Consider the following 24,175-nt stretch of genomic DNA (forward strand, 5'->3'; position numbering starts at 1 on the left):
TCAAGTCTGCTTCACGGGCTCACTGTGCTGCAAAAGTTAACTTCATCTGGTGTCTGCAGCGTATTCTCGTCACTTTTAGTCTGCCATAAATTAGGAACTGGAAGATCAGGTGTGACCTTTGGCTAAATAATTAAGGTTCAGGGTTGGAATCCACACAAAAGGGCCATTAAGTGGCCAAAGGGGAGCCCAGATGAGCCTCATATGAGTGGGCTGGTCACTAGAGGGGCAGGTCAGAAAAGATGCTCTTGTAACCTAAGTTGAAGAGAAGAACATGATAACTAAAAGCCAAGAAGTCAAGCAGCCTTAACAGGTGTCACTTTTTAAAAATTAGTGCCTGTATTATGTGTATTTGAGACAGCAAGTCCTGCCTATTTAACCCTTAGGTGTTGGGTGGTTCATTATCAGGAGTGATCACTGGCAGCACAGGACAGAGGAGGAGTGACTTGACCTCTGTTTTGGAGGCTTTCCTTATAGTTGTTCATCGTCGTGGGTGGGGTTTTTTTTTTTGTTTCTTTGTTTTGTTTTGTTTTGGGGTTGTTGTTTTTTTGCTGGTTTAGGCACCGTTTGTTCATCCCTGTGTGTTTGTCTGTCAGTCACACTCTCATTCTGTTTAAAGACCCCGTTTGACCTGCAACTGGATCCTTGGGCATTAGGCATTGGGAAACTACTGGATTAGGCATTTGATGGGTAACGCACCCTGGGACACAAACAATTACATGAAAGTAATCCCGGGCTCCAGTGAACCTGCCTATCAGATGAGGTGGTAGTGTCAAAGGTATCATTGTCAGAGGTTGTGCCTTTTTTTTTTTTTAAGCAAAAAAAAAAAAGAAGAAGAAAAAAAGAATACTGAGCCATCAATGTGTGAGCTTCTGCAAAAGGCTAATAATGAGATGTTGCATGCTTTTGGAAACGTATTACCATTTTATTACCATTATTGTGGCCATTATTTAAGTTCTACATGGCCTCTTTATAATTAACTATTAAGCCTATACATAACTCTTATCTGGACCACTATGGAGATAAACTTGAAAGTGTACTTCTTTGTCACATTATATGCAATTTGTTAATTACAATTTAATGATTTGCAAATTGTTTCATCATCAATAATGCACCCATGAAAACAAAAAGGTTTGTGTTGCAGGCCTGCTGTGTTGCAGGTCTGTGAGACCAGCTGCAAAGTGCTTCAGGCACACACATTTTGGGCAGCGGACCAAATGTGTACCTTATGTACTGTTAGAGCACCTGGCACCGCAAACCGCTCAACAGCAACACGGGCAAGATAAATAAGCCTTGAGTCATGTGACCGCCATGGCTCACTGCGACGCTCCCATTGTAAATAACCTCATTTACACACTCTGCTCAGACTTTATACTCACAGTATGCTACGTTTCCCGCCGCAGTTATTATTAACACACTTACTGAACAATCGGGGCTTTTTACACTACGTTATGATTTCTTTTAATAAAATACGTATAATTTTTATACTGCAAATACATTCTGGTACTTCCTATGACTAATAGAACCATGATCTCTTAAATTGCTGTAGTCAGCTTCCTGTTTAACTTGCACTAACAGCAGATGCCGTGTTTTTGAAGTGAGCATACCTGGGTTGCACATCATCTAACAAAGGTAATATTTGAATCTCTGCGATGATGACCTATGAGAGCTGCAGCCTCTTTCAGAGAGCTTAAACTGTTTGCAATGGCAGTGTTATTATTCTGTCCCTTAGTGCAAACCCCACCCAGCTTTAACTCATGTAGATTAAAAACATGCTGGAACTGAGCACAGCAGATTTGCAGTGGGGATTGTTTGCCGTCGTGTTTTCATTGCGACACAATGAATCTCTTTCATTCTGAGATACAGAAGATGAAGATAACAGCATGCGTTAAGAATCTCCAAAGTGATACACGTACGAGTGTACGAACGTGTGAGTCATAATGTTTGTGATTACGGGGCCGTTCCCAGGGAACTGTGCAGGCTTTTATCACTGTGCATTAATGCAGTCCTGCCAAGTACAGCAGTTGGACTTATTCAGGTCCACTGACCTGTACAGTAAACTTTATTATGCTGATTTTTTAACTTCATATGTAACGCTGTATCGTTTTGGATAATTTTATGTAAAGTGTAATGGCTAACATTGAATAAACTGTGACAATAACAAGTTTTTGTAGATTGTTCAATTAAAAATCCTGGTGTTGGTGTTAAGGTTTTTACAAATCAGGATGTAAAATACCTGAAAGTCAGTGACGTAGAAGCTCATCTGACTGATGATGCACCACAACTTACAGGTTAACATAATCTGTGAAGTAAAGAAAGTAAATACATCACTGCATGGGTGTTTTTCACAAGTGTGGCCATGAGATTGAGCACAATTTGGATGAAGATCCATAAAGTACAAGAAGCTGAAATTCTGTTGAATAGTTAAAGGGTAACATGAGCTAAAAATCTATCTATCCTTTTTCTATCATTTAATGGTAGTGGTCAGTAAAAGTATTCTAATACAACCTCAGATGAAAAGCAGCACATGACAGATTACACAGTTTCATCATTTATTCAAAAGAAATTAAGCCAAAATGCAGAATCAGTGAGAAAAACTAAATACACCCTTACTGCTTCCAAAGAAATTAAGAAGGAAAGTGTTGGCAGGAAAGACATGAGCAATGATCTTAAAGAAGCATTTGTTGCTGCCCTTCAATCTCAGAAGGCGGTACTTTGCCATTCCCAAACAGGTTTTTGTCCATCATTCTACTGTGAGAAAGATAGGTGGAAAGACAGTTGTCAATTGTTCCAGGAATGGGCAGCCCAGCAAATTCACCCAAAGGACAGACCATGCAACGCTTAGAGACTCTGCAAAACACCCAAGAGCTGCACTGGAGACTCTACAGGTTTCAGTTAGCATGTTAAATGTTAGAAATTAGAAAAGACTAAAAAAAAGCGTGGTGTTTTGGAAGAGGTTCCAAGAAAAAACTTTTAAAATGAACATTGCAGCAGAGCTTAGATTTGCAAAATTGCATCTGAACAAATCCCAAGGCTTCCGAAACAGCCTTGGACAGACGAGACCAAAATGGAGATGTTTAGCCATGAAGCACACCTCATATCAACTCTCCTGCACGGTGGTGGAGGGGTGATGATTTAGGCTTGTTTGGCAGGTGCAGGACCTGGGCAACTTGCAGTCATTAATTTCACCATGAACATGAACACTAGAGTGAAATGTGAGGCCATCTGTCTGACGGCAAAAGCTTAACCCAAACTGGGTCATTCAACAAGCACAGCAGCAAATCTACAACAGAATGGCTGAAAAGAAAAGAATGAAGATTCTGCAATGGACAGATCAAAGTCCCAACCTCAAACTGATTGAAATGTTGTGGCAGGACCTTAAAAGAGCCGTGTGTAAATGAGTGCTGGCAAACCTCAATGAACTGAAGCAACGCTGACAAGAAGAAAAATTCCGCTTTCATTCCTTCTTCTCCCACCCCCATTCTCTGCGGCCTGCTGGAGCGGGAGGGCTAGTAGGAGGAGTTGGCCGTCCGACTGCGGTCTGGGGTGTGGGGCCTCCCTGCTGCTGCGGAGTCGGGGTGGTCTGCCTCTCCCCACCGCAGGGAAAAGGGTAACACCACCTGGGTCTGGGTGCAATTCCCCCCTCCAGGGGCAAGGGTACCTAGACCCGGTTTGTAGAGTACGCTTGGGGAGTGTGATTGTGTGTACAGCGTCTCTTTATGTCTGTCTCCACGTTGGTTGAGTGTGGAGTGAGTGCTATGAGAGCATGAGGGTGGGAATGGATGTTTGTGTCTGTGTGTGCCTGTATGTCTGTGTCTATATGTCAGGTTGGGTATCAGACGCCACCTCTCTGGGGACACCTCAGGCCCTCCAAGGTTTGGAGGCCTATCTCCACCCACCACCACTTCCCCTGCCGGTGGCGGACTCCCTCAGGTGTCGGTGTGTTGGTGGTTCTTTGTGTCTGGGGGTGGGCGTCCAGGTACACACCGGCTCACTCCTTGGCGGCCGCTTGTCGGGGCCTGGGGCCTGGGGCTCGCTCGGGCCCCTTTGGAGGTGGGGTGCCCCCGGCCTCTCGGCCTAGGGCTCGGTCACTCAGGCGCAGCTGGGGGCCGGCGGAGCTCACGGGCGCGTCACTGCAACCCCCCCTGGCTTCTGCTCCGCGGCTGCTGAGTGAGCCCTCATCTGGGACTCTCCTCAGCTCTTACTGGAACAGTGGCGCGGCTGCCCCTCTGTTGGTCTTCCATGGTCTCTTGTGTTCTGGGGGCCTCTGGATGTCTGGAGTTTTGATCTCCTCCATACCCGCTTCACACCCTGGAGGACGGGGCTGTGGCCCCCCCACACTCCCTAGCAGATCATTACATGGAGAAACCTTTGGAATGCAAGCATGCTGATCCACACAGGTATGCACACATGGGTATTCACAGACGCGGACTAAAGCTTTCTTGGCTGCTGCCTCAAAGCACACTGTGCGCTGTCTATCTTGCGTGCTGCACAATATCGTTTATTACTTAGTAAATACTGATATCTATGACTAGCTAGTTTATTGTGATGGTGCTTTGTTTTCTCTATTATTATGTTGCTCTTTGTTGTTTGCTGTCTCCTCTGTTTGTTTGTTTGTTTGTTTGTTTTTTTTTTCTCCATACAGGTGACCCAGGAGTTTTTTTTTTTTTGTTTTTTTTTTGTCTCTCTTCCCCCCCCTTCTCACCGTCTCTTCTCCCCTTGGGTTTTCTTTCTTTCTCTCCCCCTCTCTCTCTCATTCATTCCCCCTGTCCTATTTATTATAAAAAAAAAAAAAAAAAAAAAAAAAAAAAATGACAAAGGATGAACTGAAGCTCTGCCATCACGTAATGTCGCATACTGCTGTTTCTGATGTCATTTAAAAAAAAAAAAAAAAAAAAAAAAAAGAAGAAAAATTCCTCTGATAAAGTTATAAAGAAAACGAGTGCTTCAAGTTATTGCTGCTAAAGGCAGGTTATATAAGCTAATGAATCATAGGGTGTACTTAATTTTTTACACACTGCCTCTGCATTTTGATTTAGTCTTAAATATATTACAGTGTAATATATCACACGCTGTTCATCTGAGGCTGTTTTTACATAAATTCCTTTTCATGACTGTATGCATATGTGATGAAGAAAGGAGGGGAGCTGAACACCTGCGCAGAGAGAGATAGATGTAAAGGAAACTGAAGTAGTATACGTAAGTGGGTGAAGGAGTTGGGGGTTGGGTGGGGGGGGGGGGGGGTTTAAGGAGGAGGAGGGAGAGGTACAGGTGATATTTAAGCCACTGGCAAACTCTCTCCCCATCCATCTCCGCCTTGGCTCTGTCACCTGCATCAAAGACAAAGGAGGCCCTCCATCAGTACTCAGGTAAGACGGATAGCTTGGATTTTGGACTTTCTCCTCTGTATCCGATGAAAGTTTCTTTGTAAAGTGTTTTAGCAGCTGCACAGCCGAAGTAAATACTCAAATGCCGTTAGTGCAGAACGGATAGTGGGCACTCAGCAGCAGACTTGGAAAACAAACTGCGTGAGTCAGTTGGTGATTTTTTTTGTCTGGACAAAGCACTGCTGGCTTTCCACTGATGTGCAAGCTTTGAGAGGAGCATGACAGGAAATTTGCACATCAGTGAAATATGGAAACAAGCGAAGCCAGTAGGGATTTGTGGCAGAGCAGCAGAGCACTGGTAGGAAAGATAATATACTGAACATACTGGACATACCAAATCTTTTAGTCTCAGCATGTCTTGTTCCATTAAGCTGATTATCTTCTTTTTTTTAAACTCAAGATATTTAACGCCATGCATCACTCGATACGGATATTGCTTCATCGTTAAGATAACTTCATACATATGCATTATTACTATACTCACTGTGTCACTGATAGCATTTCCATCTCCATGGCTTCCTTTTGTATTGTGCCAGTCAGTGAGACAGTGACCCCTATAGATTTCCCAGTGAGTCAGCTTTGGTGTCCACTGGCCTCATCTTTTGTCTGTGCTGCCTGCAGCTCTGACCTCTCTGGTACAATGCTCTGCAGCATGACGAGAGGCAATAACCGGTGACTGACATTAACATCCCTGTCTCCTTATGTCAGAGATGATAATTAATAAATCATGCACAGGGGAGCATGGCAGACTGATTGTGCCCTTTGGTGTTACGTGTGGTAAGGATTAGCATCAGCACAGCTCTGCACACTGTTTTCCAGTTAATAGGTCCCTGAACTTTAAACTTTGGGCCAAAAGCTGAATGCATCTTGGCAAGAGTGGAATTGAAGTCCCTCATCTGTATGCACTAGTTAGTGTATATGCTGGCAACTCAGGTTACTTGCCCCCTTAGTTTCTAAATGTCGTTACCAGGCAAGTGTTATGTTTCACTTGTGGTTTCCATTTGAATGATAAGACTTGTTACACGATCAGCATATAGAGAGATGTGGTTTACATCGAAACCATTCATTGCTGATGCCGTGGAGTTAATTGGTACATGCATTACCAATTCAGCTTACAACACCGATAACCCAAGGATCAAAGAACAATGAAGCGTGTGCTTTTTTTGTTGTTGTTGTTGTTGTTGTTGTTGTTGTTTTTGGGGTTTGTGTTTTTGGAAAACCCTTCACACTCATGCTTCATTGACAGTGACTTATCTGTGTCTGTGTGTGCACAGTCTCTCCACGAGTCCAGCACAAGAAGCTCCACGATGCCGGACACAATGTGTGTAAGATTGTTCAAAAAAAAGCTTTCCCAAAGCTGTCCTGCATCTTTTCATCCACATCTCTGAAACGTAAAACCTACTAAGGTTGCACACACACACATACAGTGACCTTAGTAGACTCTGCAATGCATGCAGAGCATTATTAAACCCAATGCTTAGAAATAGGGAAAAACCTCTCTGCTTTGCTTTGCTTCCTTCTATCTATCCATCCATCAACTATCACTCTTATGGAGGTGGCTTCACCCTTGACTGCTATGTGACCGCACATGCAGCTAGGGCTGGAGCGGGCATTATGTGGCAGAGTCTGACCTCTTTACTTGAATCCCCCTTCCAGCATGTCCAAGGAGCCCAGTTCCAACCTGGAGAGTGCCATGCAGATGCTCATAAAGACCTTCCACAAGTATTCGGGGAAGGAAGGCGACAAGTACACTCTGAGCCGGGGCGAACTGAAGGAGCTGCTACTAGAGGAGCTGGGGAGTTATTTAGGGGTAATTATGTGGTTTGCACACTAACACACTAATACAGTTTACAAATATGCATGATGCAAGTAAAGATATTGGCTCATCTCCTCAGACGCACAAGAACAAACAAGCCTGTGCAGTTATATATGCCCACAGATGCACGTGCATGACACCTAACACATTCTTAAGCCTGTCTCTCTCTCTGTTCCACACTGACAGAGCTCCAAAGATAATGAAGCAGTTGAGAAGGTGATGAACGACTTGGACGCCAACAACGACGGGGAGGTGGACTTCACCGAGTTCATCATTCTGATGGGCGCCCTCACAGTCGCCTGCAACGACTTCTTCCTGGAGTTCAAAACAGACGACAAACCCAAAGACGGCGAGTCAGCGCAGAAGAAAGATTGAAACACTGCAAAAGAAGGGGGGGGGGGGGGGGGGGGGCGAGAAAAGTGAGATGGAGAGGGCGTAAAAGAACTGTAAATCAGCAGAGGAGATAGAGGACAGAAGTGCAATGGCTTCTCTTTTTTTTTAAATCTTATGCAATATGTAAACACTACAGCTACACACGAGGGAAGAGGTCCAGCGCTTTAGTTTATGGTTTCACAGAACACAGAGCATTCAGGAGGAGTAGTGTTTTTCCTTCTGCAACTGTTTCTCATACCACAGCTTATCCGGAGCTAGTTGCACTGTTCTCAGAGCAGTGGCTAGTTTTATATACACGACAGGGTTAATTTCAGCTTCTTCTAACTCAGATTCAGCAGTCACTTAGGTTTAGTAAGGCACGGGAAAGACAGGAAGTTTGGGGATGTTTGAGAATGTCTTGCACGTGAATAACTTGACAACATATATTTAGTCACAGAATAAGTTACAGATTATACCAGATTGTACTCAGTCTTGAAAATATTTATGATTTGTCCCCTCTCTTTTGCTTTTGTAATCTTTTCAAAATATTAAACGTGGCATTTAACCAAATATTAAGCGTGGTGTTTGCAGTGTCACGTACTTGAAAATATAAGCGGACTCTTACAATGCAGAAGTACAAATCTATAATTTGTCACACACGTGTGGCAGCTGGAAGTCGAGTTGAATATCAGCAAACTGTGAGGCTGTGGTTGAGTGTAAGCACTGACATTTTGTGAGTACTGCTTGTCTGTGTGTGTGTGTTTATGCATGTCTGTGTGTATCTGTATATTGGGGATTCCCACAGAGTAAACTGCTCTGGCTCACACATCCTGCCAACAATATCCTGCAAGTCTTGTTCCACTAGATATAAGCTGACCCAGATGTTTGACTTGGAAGTGCAAAGAAAACTTCTTCAAAAGAGGAAGACAGAGGGAGGAGAGAAAGAAAAAGAGCGAGTGTGAGGCAAAATAATGAGTGCTTTTGTGCATATGCCTGTGTGTGTGTGTGTGTGTGTGTGTGTGTGTGTGTGTGTGTGTGTGTGTAAATGAAAAGAGGGACAGCAAAGCCAGAGAATGGATCCAATTTATGAAATACATCAGTCAAGTATGTAAGTTGGAAAGTGGTGGTATAATCACAGAGGAATGCTCAAGCTGCTGTGACTGTGAGCACACTAACTGTCCCTCTCTCACGCACGCACACATAGATCAGTAAATCAACACGTCCTCTTCCACCTCATTGGCTTTTGTAGCTGCTCGTCACTTTTAAAATATGGCTGGAGAGGGAACACAAAGCAGATGAATTACATTAGATCCTCTCCTTTCAAACCACTGAGGGATTTCACTTGGAGGTGTAATTGTGCTTGGACACTGATGAGCTTAACTACCTGCTCTTCTTACCTTCAGCAATATTAAGAAACTGATTCCAGGTCAGCAGTGCGTCAGCGGGCGTGGCTTAAGCGATCCGCTTTCATTCCTCTGCCCTCTGTGTTTTCCAGAGGTGTCCTCTGGTTGGTCGGTTTGAATATTTGAGCTCGAGGTGCGCAGCCCGCAGACAGGTAATGATTTCAAAACAACGCGTGTAAATGTTAACCCTGTTTTGGCCCGAGGCAAAGCAAACGATCTTTTATGGCTGTTAACGGTCTTGTTTACTGCTTTTCTTGTTTCATTCCAGAGCAATGATTAGTTTCAACGACTTGCAGTGAGGAAAGTAAATAAGAGAAAAGTACAACACACACACGGATCTAGCAGTCAAGGGGGGGAAAAAAATATACAGATCATAACAGTGGACCTAATTCTGCAGAATAAAATTTGTAATTCTAGTAATATTTTCCCTCTATGCTGCACATTTCAAGGCTTGGCTTCCCAGCTGTCTAACTGTCTTAGACTAGAAACTGTTTTTAGTGAAGATCTTCACTGAATTCTTCCTTTTTTGCTTTGAGCAATTGGGTTATTCAGTGTCAGGGAAACTGCCTGTAAATGTTTATAGTCACTTCAAATAAAAAAACTCTAAAACTCCTTCAGCTAGGAAGGGTAGAAAGATAAAGATGTTGAGGGTGAGAGCAACAAGATGCAGGAAAGCCACAATTCACATGTGAAAAACAGGCAAAATCCTGAAATGGAATTTAGTTTGATTTGTTTGTCACCTGAATCTAGTGAAGCAAACTGGTTTGTCAGCTCTGCTTGCCTTTCTGTACAAGTCTGAGATACCAAGTCAAGTCAATCTGCAACACACATGGAGGGCACACGCCATATATTTTACTTGGGTAAAAGTGCCAAAGGTTTAGCTGCTTTGGTGTTAATAAAATTAACACCAAGTGTGCTGGAGTGGCAACAACGACACAACCTTCAAAACAGGCCGCTGACATTTTTTTCCATGCTCGTCTTTTCCGACTGTTTTTCACTTTTTTGCATTTGACTAGGGTCAGAGTCATGAAGTGAAAATCCAAGTCCCCCAACATGGAACATCAATAAGTGCTATTTCCAGAAGGTTTGCTGCATCTCCCACCAAAGTCTCAAGAGGAGGAAGGAGATTCCAGGAGATAGGCAGTTACACTAGGAGAGCTGGACAGGGTTGTAGAAGGTCCTTAATCCATCACCAAGACTGGTATCTGGTCCTTTCTGCAAAGAAGAACAGGATGAGCTACAAAATGACTTCCAACAGGCCACTGGTGTGAATGTCTCTGCTCAAACACTCAGAAACAGACTTTGCCTCAGGCCCGATGTCCTCTAGTGGAGCTGATCGGAATTTGCCATTGAATACCAGAATTGGTGCTTCAACCACTGGCACCCTGTACTTTTCACTGGTGAGAGCAGGTTCGCTATGAGCACATGTGACAGACAGGAAAGGGTCTGCCTATAAGATTGTTCAGCATGACCAGTTTGGTGGTAGGTCAGTGATGGTCTGGGGAGGCATATTCATGGAAAGACACACAGACCTGCCATTAGGTATCAGGATGAAACCCTTGAACACACCGTCAGATACTACACTGGTGCAGTGGGTCCTGGGTTCCTCCTGGTGTACAACAATGCCTCATGTGGGAGAGCATGCAGGCAGTTCTTAAAGGATAAAGGAATTGATACCATTAACTGCCCGCCACATTCACCTAACCTAAATCCACTAGAACAGCTCTGGGACGTTGTGTCTCGGTCCATTCAATTCCACCAGGTTGCACCTCAGACTGTCCAGGAACTTCCCCAGGAAACCATCTGTTCTGTCACTGGTAGCATGCATCATTGTCAGCCATTCATAAAAGCAATAAAATTTCAGCAAAATGTACTAGCCTGCATCATTTTTAATTTGATTTTCCTGGTGTCTTTGAATTCAGGCCTCTGTACGTTGATAATTATCATTTCCATCAAACGACAGGGCATCCTTTCACTCCTAACCCATTATTGAGTCCATGTCACTATAGATATCCAGCATTTTTTTCCTACTGGGATTTGTCTTTTTAAAGTTTTTCTTTAATTTTTTGAGCAGTGTACTACTAAAGTGTAAAAGTCTTAGGAGAAAAGCATGCATCACATAAAAAGTACTTTTCCTAACTCTGCAATTCTGTCTTATATGTATATTGAGAGCAGTCCTGGGTTTGTCCGGTGAATTGTAGGCTTGTAGCTGAGGTTTATCAGCTTTGAATCAGGGTGAGACAGACATGCTGCATGAGTTATGCTTCAGAGCAGTTACTTAATTCTCAGTCAAATGACCTTTTCAACCACACGGGGATGAACAACAGTGCGGAGACATCCTGCAAACAGTGTCTAAGAGCACGCTTGACCTCGTGAGGTGAGCTGATTTAAACTTAAAGACAACAGTCTCTGCATGGCAGGTGCATCCTGTGTGAGGAGAGGAGACGAGCATTACAAAGCCAGGCCATGTCACTGGCACAGAGCCTGAAGCATCTGATAAGGACCTGCAGGAACACTTCGGTTACCAACAGAGCAGGTCAAGCGACACCCAGATGTCAAGCCACCCTGTCCATCAGGCAGTGAATCCTGAAGCGATCATGTCAGGCTGTCATGCAAGCCTGAGAGGGGCTCAACGATTGCATGACAGCCCTGACGGCACTGATGTGAGAGCAAACTAAAATTAGTCATTCGAGTATACAGTAGCATAGGTGGCTCCAGGTCTATATCATTTGACGATTCATTCTTTTCCAGGTGTATCTCCCTCCCTCTTGGGTAGAATTTGAGAAGGCCTGCTTTCCTCCGCTTCATGAAATCCATCTTGATAGAAGACCGCAGGGAGACCTTATGGGTGCAGCACATTGCCAGAAAGAAGTCAGCAAGCAAGTGGATTACATTGATAAAGAGCAGGCTTTGTTAGTGAAAAGGGCATTACCTCAACTTCTGAAGTGCTTTTTGTTTCTTTTAATTGAACTTCAGGAATTTTTTATGCTTTTGCATGACCATTTAAATTACAATTCTTACTCATAAAAATTCTGAAATAATCTTTAAAAGTGTAATACAAACCACCAACTTGACCACGCACACACAAAGAGCACTTTAGAGTTAAAGCTAAGAAGATCAAGATGGAGACTGATGTGACTAAGTTGAGGTACAAAGTTTAAAAACACTGTACTAAATCTTATCAGAAAGATTAAAAAAATAATATTGCTCACAGGGATCATTTTTCTGCAGATTGACATCTTTTACTTTTGTTTCTTTCAGTATGTTTTGTTGATAAAGCCTCTATTTCTATACTCTTGCATTTATTTCAGAATTTGAAATATCGGTATTTTATTTAATTAAGTAATCTCTGTGTGGTTTTTGCGAACATTAAAAAAAAAAATTTGTAGCCAAGCAGGTTTAAAAAAAAGTGCTACGTAAGTCACCCGACACCTATGAACTGCTTAAACAGGTAACGGCAAACAAATATCCATGACGTGACAGCACGCGTGAGAAGGCTGAAAATCATCTCCATATTAGGACTCATGAAACCCAACTTGTGGCTCTCCTTAATGAGCTTAAGTACAAACTCTTGGCATCACACACAGGCGAACGGTGACGGTGTCCTCCGTGAGAGTCAAGGAGACAACCTCAAATAACACTGTCTGTGTCTTCTTCACCCTGTCTGGGTGAAGAAGGTAAAGGAGAGGGGCGAATGATACGTAAGAAAAGTAGGGAATGAGAGAGTGATGGTGTCAATTGCTCCTGTTTTTTCCCCCTTCACATTAAGTGTCCTTGACATGGCTGTAATGATACTACTCTACCTCTTTGTCTGTTTTTAGCACTGCATTTATCTTAGATCTACACACGGCACATGCCGGGTGTTCATTGTAGGCACATCAGCCATTTGTTCTTAACATGATACTCACCTGAACTCCCCACTGGACTTTTGCCCTTAACCTGGAATATTATTCTGTCTCCTCATTAGCAGCACAGAGTACTAAACCGCCAGGTAAATTATCAAACTGCTAAAACCACAATCAATCTCTCACATTTAAAGATTCATTGTGCTCAAAAATGCCCTCATTCAGTCACTCGGCTCCTGTAGGATGTTGGGACACTTTGATCTCTCGCCGTCTTTCATCACTGACACAAATACCCTCACATTCTGCTGTTTATGTTGCTGATTTATTGGGATCAGAGACAGGCTCACAGGGGATATCCAGCATTGAGATTCAGGACCTTTTATTATGATCTGCTCTACAGTGTTCACACAATAGGTTTTCATATATCAAAAGAGACTAATAAAAAAAAAGAGAATGAAATCTATAGCAGGTGTGTCTCCTCAGATTACTACTGTTTGAAATGTACTCTCATAACATCTTTGAAGAGACATGTTAATGGCAGACCTCCAAAAAATGTATAATAAAGCCAAATGTAACCTTTGGAAGGATTTTCTTGTCAGCTGACAGCTTAGCAGGAGACTGTGCTGTAGATCAAAGTGGTCCAAGAATGAATTCCAGCATTTAAGAGTAAAGACACAATGCCAAATATTTTAGATTTAGAACGCAAGAAGAAACACACATTAAGACTCCAGTGAATATAATATAGTCACCAGTTTGCACTTCTGCCGTTTAGCACCAGAGGGCATTACACCTGAGGGATAGCAGCATTAGAAACAAGGGAACGTTAAACAGAGACGAGACTGGCATTTCTTTCATGCACTTTTACTGTAGGAGCCCTGTAATTAAATGGAATTTCACTTCTTTTATTTAAAATTACTATGTAACTATATTTAACTACAAATACTTAAAAGGTAGGCACACTAAAATAGGGAGTAACAAGTCAGGTTTTTATAGGAAACTAAGATATATAAAAATACTATAAGTAAATTAAAATACTGTGTAAGTGTAATTTCATGGTAATTTTACAGAAAAACAAAACAATATTTCCCCCATCTTTTTTGGGAGGTCATAATATGGAGTGGAATAACCTTGGCGTTTTACATCTTTATCTTTCTTTTTCTTTTCTTTGTTTGCATCTTTTTTGAATATTCCTTATGTTGACGTGTATTGTGGATGTTCCATTATTTAAATGTCCTGTTATTTTACCAATAAAAATGTGATAAAGACTCTTCTTGCTTACAATCTTACAAGAAAACATGAATGGCACAACTTGCAGATATTTGTGACCTAATTGTGGAGCCAAGCAGTGGCGGATCTACAAAGTTTTACATAGGGGGGCAAAGGAGGGGCGAGAGGTTGAGGCAGGGTGGCACATACCTCTTCTGAAGTAGTGAAAATCCCATATATGTTAATGGAGTCAACAACATATAAACAAAAACACTTTAAAACAATTTATTGTATCATTATCTCTTCTAAGAAAACAAAGACAATTTTAGGTGGGTAATTTTAGACAATTAGTTTTTACAAGTATTTTAAAGACATAAAAGGAGGGCAAGGCTCTACAGCTTGGGGGCAGTTGCCCCACCCCCTGTATATCCGCCCCTGAAGCCAAGTCTAACCTATTTTTTTGTTTGTTTTTTTCACAATCACTGTTCAACAGTAATTTTCAAAAGAAGTGTACAGAAAATGGGAGGGTCTTCATTGTGTATAACACCTTAAAATCACGTAAGGGTTAGGTTACAGTATTATTGTTTATTTCCTGTTAAAACCTGACTTGTTTCCCACATATTCTAGTGTACCTAACTTTAAGAATTTGTAGATATGTATAATTACATTGTAACTTCTAATAAAATACATTGAAATTCTGTTCATTTATTGGGCAATTACGCCATCAGTCGTGGGTCATATTAAAAAATTTTATCTAAAGTTTTCTTACCACAAATCACAGTAATATGCAGAACTCCTTTACACGTGCTCCCCCAAAAGTCTCATTAAGCTGGGCCCAGACATTAAAATTCAGCCTCAGCTCTAACTATTGTAAAGCTTTCGTGTCTTCAAGCACATTGCACCAGGGTGAATCACCAACTCTTCACAGTGCAGATAATACAGCAGAAACAACACCCTCATTCACAGTAACACAGTGGAAATCTTTGAGGCACCGTGGTTACAGATAACCAACAAGCATACAATCATAAATTAGAAATGCATTAAGATGATACACATAAAATAGATGGGCTTTGTTCATATGTTTGTAAGTGGAATTAAATGCTTATGTGCATGGGTTTTTGTGTGTGGAGAATTCTTTTTGTTGGGAATTTGGTACAATGTCCCAGCAGCTCCACTAGAGGGCGAAAGAGAGCCAACTGAAATGTTAGGTCTCCATCGCAAAAGTACTTTCTGCTTCATAGACAGTGTCACATTGTAGCTTTTGGCATAAACATAGTGAGTGATTAAAACATCTTGTGTGTTTACAAACTTCAAGTGACTTTTTATCAGTAAAAGTGCCCCATCGTCCCTGCTGAGCTTGCTTGCATGCAAAACACCAGCATGGATGTTTTGCATGAGCTGCACAACAAAGTGAAATAAAGGAAGCAGCCAATTGTACATTTTAGATATGGAGACAGTCGCAGTCAATTTGGTGATGAAATAAAGATAATAAAAAAGACCACATAAGGCAGGGTGAGTTTGCTGTATGGATGATAGTTCCCTGAAATCAGAGCTGATGTTTTGATTGCTTTTTGGAACCATTTCTTCTCCCTTACAAACATCCAGGGTGTGTTTGTTTTGCATAGTCAAGCTAAGTTATGTTTGAGTCAGTGGATGCGAGGCACTGGGTGCAGCAGGGTCATGTGCTCTGCTCCGTTGAAAGGCAGACGCTGAGTGGAGTAGTGGTGCACCACCTCTGGGATGCTGGGGAACACGCAGCTGCTCTGATCCAGGGTGTAGCCATTTTCTTTCGTTTGGGCAACAATTATATGAACGCATCCCTGACTGGTCCTGACTCACACACACACACACACACACACACACACACACACACACACACACACACACACACACACACACACAGGAGAGGAAAAGAAAAACAAGATTTGACTGCGCAGCCGAACATCCAAAACTGATAACAGATGGACAAAACCAGCAGTAGTCTGTCTCTCTTCCCTGTTCAGCTTTGCACTTTAAGTGGGAATCTTAGTTTCAAATTAGTTACTGAAATATAAAATATGAATAAAAATATGTGTATCCTGTATATGAAGTGTAACTTGGATATATTTACTTATAAATCAGCTTCATCTGCTGATCATCTGCCTCCATTGCACCCTATCCCTATGCTCTTTTGTCAACATTCTCTACGTCCTCCTTCACTACATCCATGAATCCTCTGATGTGCTTCTCTTTTCCTCCTCCCTGGTAGCTCTATATTCAACATGAAGCCATTCTGCTCACATATAAAGATATAATTTTAAGCAAAAACGTAGAACAGTCTTAACAAGCTTAATTAAATTATATACTTCAAGCTCTTTAGCTTAGGATCTTACTTATTTTAATCTTGTGATACATCAATGATTCATGTGAATTAGGTAAGCAACATTTCAGCTCTCCACACAGTGTCAATGCACTTTCAGACTGCACTCACTTGAGGGCGATGGAGTACTTGCTGTTGTCCGACTCGCTGTTCCGGACCAGGAAGCTGGCCTCTTTGCAGGAGTGCAGCTGAAACTCCGCCTCCTGCCGAGTCACACAGCCATGGTACCAGCTGAGACAGAGGGTGGGAGCGAGGGAGATGTCATTTCATCTGCAACTGATTATGTGTAGGTCCTCATTTTATGCAACTCCTTGGAAATGAGCATTACTCTTACATAACACAAAAATTTATTAGTGCTCAGGAGTGAGATTTATAGCCAGAATAAGAAACAGATGCACACTGTGACCATGAAATTCCTGGAGAAACTGTTTTATGTGTCTATGAGGAACATTCCCCACTGTGAGGTACAACTCCGATTCTGCCTCACTTCATTTGTCAAGATTCACATTAATAAAATGAAACATTTACTATCCTGGTGCAACGAGTACATAAGAACCTCCTCACCTCTGTTTTTCCAGTGGCAGGGAGGGGTCCACGGAGCAGGCCTCGGTTTCAGAGCTGCTGCTGGAGGTAGAAGATGGCAGCAGGGCTGGCAGAGAGGATCTCAGAATCTTTTGGGTCCAGCTTTTCTGCCTCCGATGCTGATGCTGATGCTGGGCTGGTGGATGTTGGGGCTGTCTAGTAAGTGTAGGGTGAGGCGTCTCATCTTTGGTGGTGCGATCAGAGCTGTCAAACTGTGCTAGGGGAAGACGAGCACCACGAGAAGATAAGAATTTATGTAAAGAAACAGCTGACTGCAGTTTGAACTGGGTGCAGAAGCCTCCCGTCAATATAAAATAATAACACAGACTTTGATGCTGCTACATGATGCTTTTCAGTATGCAGTTGGTCTATGCAGTAATAAAATATAAATGTGAGGCTAGTGCTGGCTGGTTCACATTTATCTAGTTGGGTTGTAGAAACACTGTTTCTATAAAGAAACTGGTTGAAAAGTGGAGCAAAGTCGACTCAGGAGTGCACAGATGCACAAATGTATGTTATTGGGGGGGGGGGGGGGGGGGGGGGGGGGGGGGTCTTGCTGTTGGCTTTTATTGCATGGCTATAGTATGAGAAGACATGAATAAATTCTACTGTACCTGATAGGGTTTTAACAATATGCTCCTTCTTCCACTCCCAGGGTAGCTCGTACTCAGTGGAGGGACGAGTGTCCAGCTCTGGCCGCGTGATTGCCGTCTTCTCGCTGTCGCCACCTTCCTCGTACGGGATGTCATAGATCTGTACGGGGGCAGGATGAGCTTCATCTGCTGTTGCCTCACTCCCCTCCATCACCGCACACACCTTTAGCAGGTCTTTAGATCCTCGACGTCTGATCTCTAGAAAGCAAGAGATTAAAATATAATCAGACATAAGCACCTGGACCTGGAGAGGAAGGCTGCAGTGATGCATCACCTCCAGTAGCTGAATAAGGAAGATGGCATCAGTGAATGGCAACAGCTGTGGGCTGGAGACTGAAAAAACACTCGGAGCAGTTAGCATCAAATCTCTGGACCAAAAACTACAATAAAAGGAGTTACTGCTGCCATAGCTAGTGACCATGAAGTCCACAAAAACTCATCAAGAAGGGCATAGATATTCATTCTTAATCATTTGTTATTACAACTACTAATCTGTAAATATCCTTAATCCATAAATCAATGCTAATAAGTTGCATTTGAATAGATTTTGGTCCATAACATGACTTATGATATGTTCCAGTGATTTGAATGGATTATTCAGGTTTTTTTCCCAAGTTCCTCTTTTTAATGAGTGCTTCTAATAATAATGTAACACACGTCAATGTAGTTCTGAATCTTCATTAAAGTAACCATAACTGTCACTATTCGATAATGAACCCTTATAAACATCATTTTAACAGCTATTTTATTTGCTAGTCTAATTCCAGCAGTGCATTTCTCAGCAGCTGTTGGGTGCTTACATGTGCTAACTGGATAAATTAGGAATAAAAGTGCAATTTTGCACTACTGCTGTATATCAGAGCATCATTATTAGAACCCAAGTGTCTGTGAAGGTTCTCAGTCATCCAGGTCATCGTAGTCAAAGGAGCTTGCAAAGAAAAGCGTCTGGACTCTTTAAGTTGCTTGAAGACGTTTCACCTCTCATCCGAGAAGCTTAGACCTTAGAACTGAAGAAGCTTCTCGGATGAGAGGTGAAACGTCTTCAAGCAACTTAAAGAAGTCCAGACGCTTTTCTTTGCAAGCTCCTTTGATTAGAACCCAAGCAATTTATTTGGTGGTTTGTTGTTTTAAAAGTCTGATTTACTGGCAGATATTTTTATTCCCCAGATACATAAGATGAGTAGATTTCTGCAAAAGTTATCATGTTTCATTATTTATTATTCGTTATTGAGATAATATGAAAATATAGTTTAATTGTAATCTGGTTTTATTGTCAGGAAAAACTGTATTAGCTGGTTGATGTTTGTGGTGTTCGTTTCTACAGTTTAAGATGCTTCTCAGTGTTCAGTTGTAATCATAGAGAACAGAAAACTATAATAAGGCTTTACTCACAAAACTAACACATCTAATGCCTTAAAACACAGAGACATGCACTGGACAGCTGCACTTTACGTCAAGTTTACAATGCTGCCTTTTAATGTATTGTGTATATCTATTTATTGTGTGTGTGTGTGTGTGTGTGTGTGTGTGTGTGTGTGTGTGTGTGTGTGTGTGTGTGTGTGTGTGTGTGTGTGTGTGTGTGTGTGTTTTAAGCAGAGAACTACCACACAGAGATTTATTATGTGCAATAAAGAATAATTAAATCTTTGAATCGTGATATCGTCTTATTTTGTTATGTCAGTGTTAACAAGTGAAAATCTGAAGTAATTTCAATTGAGTTTTTTATTCATATGTGCCAATTCACAACAACAAACACGTTAAGGCAGCTTAAGCCATTTTCAAAAGAGTAGAAAAAGGTTATTATTGCAAAGAGTCCTGCTGCGTTTTAGAGCAAGGTTGAAAGTTATTACACTTTCATAAAATAAAACAGCGACCTTCAGGGGAAAAAACAGAAGCCGTTACATTTCACGTTAAAGAGGGCAATGCATTTAATGACTGAGACAAGTGTTTACCACTATTAATTTAGCCGGCTACATAAATCAGGGGCCATGAGAGAAGGGTGTTTACCATTTTTGCTAATCATGCTCAAATTGAGTTTAAAGCAACATCACGACTAGATGTAAAATAACTGTAAAATCTATGTAATATATTTTGTTCTAGTCACTGAGATCAGCTGCCAACTAAAGATTAATTAGGATGCTGTATACTGAGTCACAGTATTGTGCACTGCTTACTTCCTCAGTATGATTTGAGACTCTTAAACTGACTCATTCACATCATCACATCCTCAGTAGACTTCTCTGATGAAGTGTGGAAGTCGCACAGCCACTCACCAGACTAGAAGCTACTACAGCAATAAAACATTTTCTCATTCACAGCGGGCTATTGTGAGTAACTCTTTCAGTTTAAACAATGGACTGATGGAAGGAAAGGTCAGGGGAGCATGTGATTGGACGACTGGTCACCAGTCCTCCTTGACGCTGGGAAGTTTTGATTAATGGTCCGACAGCTCCATATGGGGGTTTAAACAAAACTGTGTCATAAATGCGGGGGGAGCGCACTGAGGGCAAACTTCCTTTTTAATGAATAGTACCAGGAAACAGAGGCAGGAAAGAGGAAGCAGGAACAGGAAACTACACCCATTGTCCAGATGGGGTACAGAGAGAGCGCTACGGGAGTGAGTTCATGTTCTCACTGCGCTGCCTGGAGAGACTCAAAATGGGAATGCTGTCAGTCACAGGAGGACCCTGTGGGAGTAAAGACCAGAGCATCCTGATCAAAGTCTTACCGGTTATCATTTGCTGTGCATCGTACGGCTCCATGTAGCCATCGTTCTCACCAACCCTCTCTGCCTCCCTTTGCTCTCTGGTTTTCTGAGCATCAAAAGGATCCGCATAGTCCTCAAGGATAATGACCTGGTTAAAAACACAGTGAAATCATTCTTTTTTCATGTGTAATTAGATTCTTTAAACACAAAATAAGGTTTTCAGAATAAAGTTTGACAAGGGTCAAGGAAAAACTGTAGGAAAGCCCAAGCAGTAATCTTATATAGACAAAGAAAATGCAGATGTTGTCAGCTGATGATCACAATTAAAACATTTAAGGGATGCAGGTCTATTTATAATAATCAATAATCAAGAAAGTTGGACAGGCTGAATGAACAGGACACACCAACCTGAGCAGAGGTAACAACATAATAAATTGTCTTATAGCAGGTGCTAAATATAATGTCATCCATCATCTCTAGCATGAAATACAGCTCAAACTAACAATGCTTTCATTAAAAGTTGGCCTTGAAGCCATTTTCATACTTTTTTTGTCTATAAAATGTCAAAAATAGTGAAAAATAACCTTTACACTGTATCCTGTCAGAGCCTCTTTTTTTCTTTTGGGAGAACAAAAGTTTGATAGTACTCCTTTTTAATAAGAACAGATGTCAGCATAAAATATTTAATACAAAGAAAAAAGTTACAACAGATCCTAAAATTTGAAGATAAGCAGAAAAAACTAAGCATTTTCCAGATGTTTTTTCTTGTGATAAAATTTAGTCTCAGCTTCCCTGAAGACACTGGGAACGAGGTATTAAATTAACTTCAGTAAACAGCGAGACAGGCTTCAGTTAGAAGAATATTTAATGTCTTGTTTTACACATTTACTGAAGTCTATTGTCTCTGCATATTTACTTAACCTCAATTATTCTGCTGCATCAATCACACGCGAGTGTCCTGTCACCTTATCAGTGACACAGAATTTCTTGTTTATTTTACAAGCCATGAGAGACAATGGCAGGCTGTAAAAACTGCCTCCCTAAAATCACTTCCAGCTGCCTTTGGAGTTTGAATAAAGGTGAAAAAACTCAGCCTGACAAGTGTAAATGAGCAAACCGACAGCTGTTAATGGGTTTAGATCAGAAGGATTCAGCAGGACAAAGTAGTGCAGATGACAGCACAAGTATACAGACATATGAAGCCTTGATCAAGTTTTATACTCTTCCTCCCTGTGAAAAAAGGCATCATTTTTTTTCATTAAATGGGAGAACAAAAATTTAGATGTGCAAGACTAGAACTACAAGAACTTGACTGATCAAACCCAGCAGCAACTGCAAATGTCTTTTTTTTTCTTATCATCTTTTCCCTCACTTTTCTGTGATTCTGTGGGGTTTTTTTAAACTGAGCTGGAGGGCACTTGGGTTAACGCCTGAGTGTCAAGTAACCTCTGCTTTTTATAACATGATAGCCATTACTGGAGGGAGGGGATGAATGTAGTAAGAGAGAGGGATGAGGTAGAGGGAGGAGCTGAATAAAAGGACATCACTGAGCCATATCGCATGCACGAGAGGGAGGTGAAGGCCTCACCTCTGACCACAGCTTTGTTTTCAAGGTGGGGAAGATGGGCGTATGGGCGAGGGGTGGAGAGGAAGAGAAAGAGAGAGAGGCGGAAAGAGAGGAGGAGGAGGAGAGGACACAATGGGAAGCAGAGACAAAGGGGGATGGGAGAAAACAAAACAATAATATCAATTTTCAGAGCCGACTCAAATCTGTTGGCCGACTTTGTTGCCAACAGATTTGATGACTTTCAGTGTAGAGTTTGCTTACGAGGTGCAAACAGATGGTTTAGATCCACTGCTGCTACATCTGTGTCAGTTAAAGTTATTCCACAACTGCTTGAAAAGTTTGTATAACTCAGAATATAATAAGATTTTATTATACTAGTATAATTAAGCTGAATAAAGTACAGAAACAAACAAACACCGCAAGCAGATGTTATTTTTTCAGATTATTGTGGATCACTGGTGTAATGTATCAGTTAAGTTGGAACTAATTCTTATAATTTATTGTTTAATATAATAAAAATAAATGTTCTTAAGGCCCATTAGAGGTCTGTGTGCAATCTTAATCTGAAAAGCAACGAAATGAATTAATGACATAATGAAATACTATACTCTGGATACAATTATTAAGTATTTAATAGCTTTTAGTGGCCTATTTAATTTTCCATCTAAATGAACCAACAGCTTCTGCACCCTGAAAATATAATGGGGGGGGGGGGGGGGGGGGGGGGGGGGGGGGCTCTTTTAATTAGCTAGTCTTCACTCTTTTCCAATTATTTTCAAACTACACAACAACACGATTTAAATCAGATGGGGTTTTTTAAAGATCCATATCCCAGAAGCAATATTTATCTGATAGGGCAGCTTACAGGGAGGGTTAAACCTTCTAAATCTGAAAGGGGAACTTACGGTTTCTGTTTTGCACTGGGCTGCTTTCTCCGCCTCAGGTGCCACTGCGCTGGTGATGGTACCGCTGTTGAAGCTGGGACTCTTGTCCTGCTTGTCCACTCTGATCAGCCGACTGATGTATGCGTTGGCAGACGGAGAGCTCTTAATGGATCTGGGCTGCTCATCAAACACCGGCTCTGCTTTGGAGTTCTTGCGACTTTTCCCAGACAGGAGGTTGTCCCACACTTTCCCATCTTTCGGAGAGCTCACGCCGTTTCTACTCAACTCTATAGCCGAGTTTTTTCGGTTTCTTCCGGACAGGAGAGACCCGACTCCTCCACCTACTCCTCCTCCTCCGCCTGTGCTATCCGCGGAGGAGTTTTTGCGATGGCCCGTTTTGGAGGCCGGCGCTTTGGTACCGATGCTCGCCATCAGACCTGCTTTATTGGCTCTCGGCTGCGTGCCTGATTCGGAGACTGAGCGGATCCTGTCGGTACCATTCTTCAGGTTCATGGGGAACTCTTTGAACCACTTTGCCATTGTAACTCGGATGGAAACCTCCAAACCTCTCTGCCTGTTCCGGCACTTTGTATCTCCATACACCAGGGCCCGAGAGACGCACCTTTAGAAATCACAGCCTTTCTAACAAAAGACTTCCGCTGCTTTATTCTAGGATACAGTCTGTGTCGACTGGATCACCTCACCTCAGTTTAAAGCATGTCACAAAAGCGTGTAAGCGAATAGATCTCTTCTTAAATCTTCAATTTCGAATAAAAAAAAGTTTCTCCTGCCTGTTTGGCAGGCAGTAACAAATACCTCAATTTTATCCCATCTGTGATCTCTTAAAACTGTTCCCTTTTCTACTCTGAGGAAAAGTTTATTCCCTTTGAATGAAGAGATGTCTCTGGAGAGGGATGATCCGAAAGAATGTCAGGGTTTTCTTGATTCTGATTTGTGGTCCCATTCCCAGGGTGGCTTTTCTGAGTTTAAAAACTGTCCACTGTTTCACTGACCCTCCTGGATGTGCCTGGAGTGTGGAAAGGAGGGGGTATCTGAGGTCTAGAAGGGGGAGCCAGGACATGGTAGGCGGTGATAAGCCTTTAATTGTAGACAGCGTGGAAGAATATCCATTTTAGGAATTTAGAGAGTCATGTGTCCAGGTAGCCGAACAAGGAGACTGACACTTCAATTATTCTTTATAGATCTTATTTTAAAGGCCTCTATTTTAATATGGAAATGAAGCAACAGAAGCATAAATGCTTCATAAAATTGTGTTTTTATTATAGATTCTACATTTCACAGTGCAGAGTGACACTTCCATTTATACATTTTCTTTTCATGACGAATTTTCATAAAACTGACAGATGCAGTTGAATATTATATTTAGGTCATTATTA

The 24,175-nt window shown here is 41.8% G+C and overlaps 2 protein-coding genes across 2 annotated transcripts; one reads left to right on the forward strand and one right to left on the reverse strand.

The window, feature by feature from the left end:
- Positions 1 to 6,529: 6,529 nt before the first annotated feature.
- Positions 6,530 to 7,575, forward strand: s100s (S100 calcium binding protein S). The gene is made up of 3 exons (XM_085346892.1): positions 6,530 to 6,705; positions 7,041 to 7,194; positions 7,387 to 7,575. Exons 1-3 carry the CDS (start codon positions 6,530 to 6,532, stop codon positions 7,573 to 7,575), a joined length of 519 nt encoding a protein of 172 aa, XP_085203018.1.
- Positions 7,576 to 15,097: 7,522 nt separating this feature from the next.
- Positions 15,098 to 23,779, reverse strand: LOC146609580 (SH2 domain-containing adapter protein E-like). The gene is made up of 6 exons (XM_085346891.1): positions 22,800 to 23,779; positions 20,349 to 20,475; positions 17,582 to 17,818; positions 16,950 to 17,184; positions 16,497 to 16,616; positions 15,098 to 15,856 (listed from the first exon to the last, which is right to left on the reverse strand). The coding sequence occupies exons 1-6, from the start codon at positions 23,316 to 23,318 to the stop codon at positions 15,673 to 15,675; spliced, it is 1,422 nt and encodes a 473-aa protein (XP_085203017.1). The 5' UTR covers positions 23,319 to 23,779; the 3' UTR covers positions 15,098 to 15,672.
- Positions 23,780 to 24,175: the final 396 nt, after the last annotated feature.

This window comes from Diplotaxodon limnothrissa, linkage group LG22, assembly GCF_057381915.1.
Source record: "Diplotaxodon limnothrissa isolate DT_005_m linkage group LG22, D_limnothrissa_male_GT1.1, whole genome shotgun sequence".
NCBI lineage: Eukaryota > Metazoa > Chordata > Actinopteri > Cichliformes > Cichlidae > Diplotaxodon > Diplotaxodon limnothrissa.

What these genes read in the sequence shown, in the direction of transcription:
- LOC146609580 (XM_085346891.1), bottom strand. Translation starts at nt 23,318, where the DNA reads ATGGCAAAGTGGTTCAAAGAGTTCCCCATGAACCTGAAGAATGGTACC. An exon ending in CTGCCACTGGAAAAACAGAG is followed by an intron (nt 16,617 to 16,949) that starts GTGAGGAGGTTC and finishes CCTCTGTCTCAG; the next exon opens with CTGGTACCATGGCTGTGTGA. An exon ending in AAGTACTCCATCGCCCTCAA is followed by an intron (nt 15,857 to 16,496) that starts GTGAGTGCAGTC and finishes TGTGTGAGTCAG; the next exon opens with GACCAGTCAGGGATGCGTTC.
- s100s (XM_085346892.1), top strand. Translation starts at nt 6,530, where the DNA reads ATGAAGCGTGTGCTTTTTTTGTTGTTGTTGTTGTTGTTGTTGTTGTTG. An exon ending in TCCACGATGCCGGACACAAT is followed by an intron (nt 6,706 to 7,040) that starts GTGTGTAAGATT and finishes TCCCCCTTCCAG; the next exon opens with CATGTCCAAGGAGCCCAGTT. An exon ending in AGCTGGGGAGTTATTTAGGG is followed by an intron (nt 7,195 to 7,386) that starts GTAATTATGTGG and finishes CCACACTGACAG; the next exon opens with AGCTCCAAAGATAATGAAGC.